The 7,169-nt window shown below is 49.8% G+C and overlaps 1 protein-coding gene and 1 non-coding gene across 2 annotated transcripts in view; both read right to left on the bottom strand.

Annotated features, from left to right (window-relative positions):
• Positions 1-93: 93 nt before the first annotated feature.
• The window catches only part of LOC135811437 (uncharacterized), a 12,445-nt gene continuing 5,369 nt past the window's right edge, over positions 94-7,169 (bottom strand). Inside the window, exons 6-11 of the mRNA XM_065324674.1 lie at positions 5,795-6,284; positions 4,797-4,981; positions 3,734-3,868; positions 2,963-3,103; positions 1,644-2,333; positions 94-1,057 (exon numbers count right to left, since the gene is read on the bottom strand). Of these exons, the coding sequence (XP_065180746.1) occupies positions 932-1,057; positions 1,644-2,333; positions 2,963-3,103; positions 3,734-3,868; positions 4,797-4,981; positions 5,795-6,284 (1,767 nt within the window). The 3' untranslated portion in view covers positions 94-931. The remainder of the gene's footprint in view (positions 1,058-1,643; positions 2,334-2,962; positions 3,104-3,733; positions 3,869-4,796; positions 4,982-5,794; positions 6,285-7,169) is intronic.
• Positions 4,304-4,376, bottom strand: Trnav-uac (transfer RNA valine (anticodon UAC)). The gene has a single exon. It is a non-coding gene; the product is annotated as a tRNA-Val (tRNA).

Here is a 7,169-nt window from a genome sequence, read left to right as displayed (position 1 = left end):
CTCGGCCCGCTTTGCCATGCTCGTCTACTGTAGAAGCGCAGAAATCATGCTGTGTGTGCACTAACGCCAGACCCATGCAGGATGATCAGTAGATTTGCTTTCAAAAATCCATTCGGTTTCGAAGTGGGCAATGTTTCGTCTAGCCGAAATCAAAGTTACATGTGTAATTATCGCAATCAAAAAGCTGCTGTACTACTTCGTGTACAAGTGGTTCAAAGAATATGAACGCCGTGACCATGAACAGCAGCCAATCTAATAAAGTTGGTCTAAAAACTAAAAAGTAGCACTCAAAAAATAGATGAAATCTCTCAACAAAATCAGTGCAATGTGTAGATGATGCCACAATGCCGGAAGGACACCCGCGCGCGCGCGTACACACACAGAGCCATAATGCTCACCGAGCTGCTGAACTGAGAACGCAAAAGCCTGCGCATCAACACTATTTCAAATATGCTCACTCCGTGCTACGGGCGTGTCTTGAACCTGTCCTAGTCACTACTGGACGTGCCTTCCGGAAGCACGAATGCAAGAAAAAAGAATGTAAGCTTGTGCACGTGGATTGACGTTGTGCATAATCATTATAATATAGACAGTATGTACAGGACACTGATCCCAACAGACAACAGTCTATTCTACAACACTATAATCATAGCTATCATACAAAATTTACAAATACCTATGCTCTAGGCAAGTTACTACCTTCTCCATCAACGCAAACACCAGAGCGCCCGAAATCAAGGGCACGAGGGAGAATCTCCTAAAAAACCCGAACCATGCACATCCTCCGCACATGGTCCTAACATCAGTCTTTGATGTCACACTGCAATTAAAGTGTAGCGGTCCCGGGCTCCGCATACGGATAACACCTCAGGCAAATCACAATGCATACGCACGCACGTGCACATACACGTACGTGTACACGTCGCTCGACTCACAGCACCAGGGGCAGAACTTCCATGTGCGACACCTTGTCTGATTCTCGCGACGGATTCACACTGCCAGCAAGGCATACCAGCTTGTTCTTGAAGTAGACGACTTCGGGACGAACACGCGCAGCCTGAAACACAGCAACAGAGCAGCACATAGCATTGACCATCATTGAGTTCGCAAGTGAAAAAGGTTCATTCCGGATTAGAAACCTGTAGGTTGTGACAACTTCATGGTCGGACTGCTGGCACAAGTAAAAATAAATTAAAAAAAACAGCCCCCCCCCCTCCAACGACAAAACCACACACTGCTCTGCTGGTGGTAAGCGCAACATCCTACGTAGGAGAGGATGAGAAGAAGTGCCATTAGTCAACAAGCACTTGGCCTTCGTCTGCAAAACCTAGAACAAGCAGTCCCCAGAGACTCCCCATCACACGCACGTACACATTCATTTGAGCCCATAGTCTAGCACAGATGCACCCTACCTGTGTGTAGCTGTGCTCCAGTTGAGCAGCTGCTACTGCCTGCCTGCCTGTGTGTTAGGTGTCTTCACTGTTATAGATTACATGCGTGCTATGTGTGACGTCATTATTATAGTATCGTAGTTACTGTTGCTATGTGCGTATAGTTACTGTTGCCATGCGCGTAGTTACCGTTGCTATGCAGCACTCTCTGTATCTAGAGTGTGGGGGCTGAACAAGCACCACAACACTCACCTTGATGGAGGGCAAGGACAGCCACTCCGTGTACTCAACGTCGAACAAGGACACGTCGTCCGACGCCTGCTTAGAAACGTTGTCCCAGCCGCCGACCGTGACAATATGCTTGTTGACTAGACACGCTCCACACGCACTCTGTGATAGCTGAACAGTGCGCCACTTGTTGTAGTTTACCGAGTGCGCCCGTAGACCGGTGTAGTACACCTCGGCTAGGTCCGACTGACGTGTCGTAGCTCCAATCAGGTAGAAGTGATCACCAGTGACGAATGCCTGAGCGGCGAAGGCCGGAATGGGTAGCGACGTCATCGGCTCGAGCCATTTGTTCGTGCTGAGATCGTAGACAACCACGTGGCCAACTTCCCTGCGTCCGTCCCAGCCGCCGGCGAATATGGCACGCGTTCCGTCCAGCGCTGCACCGTAGTGCCACTGTATGTGAGGCATCTGCGTGACACGTATCCACTCAAAGTGACAGGGAGCGCCGTCGCTGCTGCTGGAACTGGGTCTGAGGGCCGGAGCACCGTCGCCGCGGGCATTGGTCTCGTCCAGGCGCCATATCACGTCGCCGCGGGAACGCCCGCGACTGTCCGCCTTGTCGGTGGATCGTGCACAGACGTAGAGGTGTTGATTGTAGGCGAACATGGCATGACAGGTTGCGGCTGATGGTGGGAACGCGATCTCCGTCCATTTCTGCAACAGCACAGCGTAAGAGGAGATGCATGTAACTTTGTAAGTACTATGCTTGCCAGAAATGCTGACTTGGCTTGCAACAAAGACATGCAAGTACACTTTTAAACTGTGTGTGGATATGAGTGAGTCTTGGTACAGCCAGCATCTACTAACTAAACATAAAGGACAGGCGGGGAAAAGCTTTTTGGGGACGCTGTTTGCAGCTCCGAAGTGTCTGCAACTCCAAGGCAGCTGCAGCGGGTCCTTCTTCCCCTTGCACTTGTAAGAACAGGTGGGGTATGAAAACACCTCGTTGTACATCAATCCAACTTTATTTCCAGCCAAGCACTAACAATCATGGACAGGAACTTTCCGGCATACCATGACAACGGTTCAGCCACATTGGGCCCAGATCAACAGTACTTGAAGTAGAGACTAAGGCATACACAGGGCCGTGACAATGGTAGATTGGGCGGTCCGACTAAACGGGCACTCGACCGGAAACGAACATTATCATTGACAGGAAGAAAACGCAGTTTCGCATGAATTACGTAGGTGAAGTTTTTCGAAATAATGGCCGGAACTCCCGCACCGAGTACTACGACCCTGATACAAGTGGAGACTTCACAGCAGACGTCTCACGCACTTACCTCGAGATTAGTGCTTCCAATGAGATATGTTCTCTTGCCGGCGTCCGACACTTCTCTACACACTAGATAGAGCGTGTCGCCGAGCACACACATGCGACGCGGAGTTTGAACCTGCACGGGCACGTCTTCCTGCATCGTCCACTGCAGCAGAACACAACGGGAGCAGCACAAACTACAGCCGATTACTGTAAATCAATTACATTTCGTATCAGCGACTCGTAATATTGGTAAACTGAGAAAAAGAACACTTCGTAGTCATCTAACTTTCGCTAATCCCATCAATCGGCGCAGGCTGCTACGTACATGTGTAGAGTACTGTACAGTGAGTGTGACACAGTTTAGTAAGCGTTTTAGTTTCGTAACTGGCGAGAGCCTTACGGAATTTACGAAATTAAAACGAACTGACGGAAATATAACGGATGTACAGTACCTACCAGCATGCAGAGAACCCAATTGATACAGCCTCTAAAGCAGGCTTGTGCTACACGGAATCCTACCTCGTGAATCATGGAACGTGCATGAGCACTATTCTACAGTGCGTACAGTAGGTCAGTGTCCTCTCTGTTATCCCCACTTTTTCTTTTAAAGAAATGAAGCTGTAGTCATCTGTAACGTTTTAACTGTACATGTAGTTGCACACTTCACCTGGTATCAAAGACAAGATGTTTGGTGACCTGGTCTGTCCACTGGTCACTGCAAGCACTGCACTGATCTGCTAATAGGGCTACCAGCTACCACGGTAATCAACCCGTATCACGTCGCCATGCTTACCTCGCCAAACGGAAACGCCTGGCTGGCCGACATGGAGGCCTGCTCAAACACCTTGGACACAGCCCTGTGAACGAGAGGTGAGCCGTCACCACTGCCAGAGGGGACACGACGATGTCTGTGATCACTCGACGGATGCTGTTCAGAAGCCGTCATTGTCAAAGAACAGACAAACACACAGAAAGATAGAGAGACAGACACAGAAAGACAGAGAGGCAGGCAGACACACAATCACACACGTTGAACGTTTAGCACTGGACAAACCTTACAGTCCCATCACCAAGACGGCCGGGCCCAGCAAGTGTAGCCCCCCCCCCCCCCCTCGAACGAAAGTTCCCGCGACTTGCATGGGCACATGAAGCTTTCTTTGTGTAAGACGTTACCTGCAAATCCTGTAACTCGGAAATCTGAAGCAGACAGATGAGAAGATATACCCCGGAAAGATGTTCATCACCGGCCATGCAAAAAAACCCATAGGCTGAATTCGGGAGTTTGGGTGTTGCTGGTTGGAGAGAGGGCAAATGGACGGGAGTAGCAGAGTTGCGGATGAAAAGCCACAAAAAAAACAAGCTCAGGTTCCTCCGGGGTTCGAACCCGGGACCCTTTGCGTGTAAAGCAAATGTGATAACCACTACACCAAGGAACCCTCACCACACTTGAACACACGCACCGGAAAGTCAAATACACTAGAGGTATGTTCGGGAAATGCCGAGATATTCGTGTCAATTTCCGTGGGATCTTTTTAAGTCGTACACGACGGCCATCTTCTAAATTTTAGAAAACATGGCCGAAAGGAAAATCTTGCTATGTGGTCTGCTTGACTTGTGAATCTTATTACAGTAAGACCTGGTGTAAGCGACCTCTGGGTTTAGCGACCACCTGCTTTTAACAACCGTTTTTCCACGCACCGACAGTTCTACACAGATACTGTGGGACCTGGTTCTAAAGACCACCTGGCTTTAACGGCCGCTTTTGCTTGCACCGTGGGGTGGTCGCTTAAACCAGGTTTCACTGTACTTCGAAGTACAGGAGGTGTACAGGAGGTAACCATGGTAACACAATGTACCTTCAGCGCAGCCAGCGTGCACTTGAGAGCAAAGTCGAAGCGGCGCACGTGCGAAATGAATACCGGCGCCTCTCTCTTGGTTGCGATGTCGGAGACGCGTAGAGAGTTTGACTCTGGCTCACTGGCAAACACACTATTGCCACTGACACGACCAGGGCGCCGGGGCATACCGATACTGCTGGCATCTGTTGTCAGAAAGACACAAGCAAAGAAAAGAGGGCAAAGAACGATGGCAGTGTTGGAGTACGGACGGTTAAACTCACGCATGCACCCCCCCCCCCCCTCCCCTCCCCCACGTACATCCTGGATCAAACTTGCCCGGGTGGGGGAGGAACATACCAGCCCTTACGACTACCATTCACTTGACCCGGTGTTTCAAAAACATGAAAACCAGAGCGTCAAACCGGGGAATGTATGCAGTTCGAAGTAGGAGCATTTTTAAAGTGTGCCAGCTTATGACTACTGGAGTACCGGTCTGGGAAACAGGAGTCTCATTCAACACCGCTTGGGATGTATTACTTCCTCCGGGAAAAAAAACACTTCATGACATTTTTTATTCATTTCCCAAGGAGCTACTGTAGTACTGTGTACAAGAAATTTGATTCAGGGGACCAAGAGCACTTGAAGAAAATCGTTGAATGAGTGGATGTTAGTACATGTAACACTATTTACAGGAGAGAACTTTGGACCATTTGAGTCTCACGGGAGGAGTTGCCATAGCTCGATTCCTCAGAGCTTGACTCACCAGAACTGAGAGGTGGATGATCGAAACCCCCTTAGTTTGTGTTTGCAGAGGAAGTATATACACGAACAATCAAAGCGCATGTACGGTATACCAATGCAGCTGTTACAGCGGGTGTACTCTGGGCATTCCTATTCGGCTGCTTGAAAGCAACGAAACTGTGGCCATCTGTAAAATTCACCAGCTGTGCAGCACGAGAGGATAATGGAAAAAAGAATACTAGTAATTGCACCGTTCTGCACATTCGCCACCTTACCCATAGCAGTGAGGTATGAGTTAGAGCTGGGACGCCGTCCAGCCACCGCTTGCACTGCAGTCACTTGAACCGCTCTGGTGAGGCTGCTAGGGGCACTGCCAGTACCACCACCAGCACCAGCAGCAGCAGCAGCTGTAGCAACAGCACCCAGGTCTCCCACCGCCGGGCTGCCTCCACCACCGTACTCCATGCCGCCCTGGGCGCCGGGCGCCGGGGACACGTGTAACGGCTCGTCGTCGAGGTTACCGGCTGAGCTGGTGGCAGCCATGCCTGGTGGGGGCTCCATGGCCGCCGCGCTGGCAATTGCCATGCCGGCGCCGCCGCTTGTTGCTGCAAGGTACCCTGGCGGTGCTTCGTCCATTGCCGATGCTACGGCTGTGGTGGCAGCTGTTGCGTACATGGGCGCCGTGGAACCACGGTCGCTCGAGTTTGAGTGCAAGTCCAGCTCATGGATATCTGTCAGACTCAAGGTGGAGTCACGTACTGGAATCTAGAGACGCAAAACACGATGGAACAAGTACAATCAGCAATGTTAACCAGTTGAGTAGGAAGCAGCCACTGCGACCATCAATCCAGTGTGCTTATTATTAATATAATATATTATTTTGTCATCACGCACGGTTCGTGCCCAATCGATCGTTAATCAATGCAGCGTGCACTGCTATTGCCAACTAGTAATCAGGGTGACCTCAACTCCAACTATCCAAATACGGTCTCTTCGCTGCATACGTCACTTCAAAAATAAATAAATAATTGAACTCACCAAATATGCTACTACCTGCTTGAATTGTAAACTACAGTAGTACTTCGTAGTACAAAGGACAAAGTGTTTGCTGGGTTGAAGTGTCATTGGTAAATGTTCACGAACCCAGGCATGTCTAGTGATGCTCTGCAGCTGCCTGGCCATCGTTTGGGCTACCGTGATCCTGGCCCGGCACTACACTGCACTGGTAGCTTACAACTTTCCAGCCAACAGTGCAACTGACAATGGGTAGTCGTCACAACTCGTTTTCAGAGCCACACACCACATCAGCATGCAGCAGAACGGGTCTACCCACGCCCACGGCATTCTTCGCTATAGTCACAGTGGGTCAATTTTGACACCGAAGGAGTTTTTTTGCTGATTTTCCACCTGGGACACATTCGTGCATCCCTCACCGTCTTATACAGTTTACAAATGCACTCTGCAATAATCAGAACACCTCCCTAAATATCATGCTGCCTAGTTCCTCAGATGCATGTACAGTCAACTTCGCTAATACCGACTGCGGATATAACGACAATTCGCGAATAACGACATAATTTTCATGCCCGGAGCAAAGTCCCATCCAACTGTGACACATATAATGAGACTTCGGATATAACGACACTTTGC

The sequence above is a fragment of the Sycon ciliatum genome, chromosome 3 (genome assembly GCF_964019385.1).
Source record: "Sycon ciliatum chromosome 3, ocSycCili1.1, whole genome shotgun sequence".
Lineage (NCBI taxonomy): Eukaryota > Metazoa > Porifera > Calcarea > Leucosolenida > Sycettidae > Sycon > Sycon ciliatum.
Note: the sequence above shows the minus strand (reverse complement) of the source record. Positions and strands in the feature narration are given on the sequence as shown.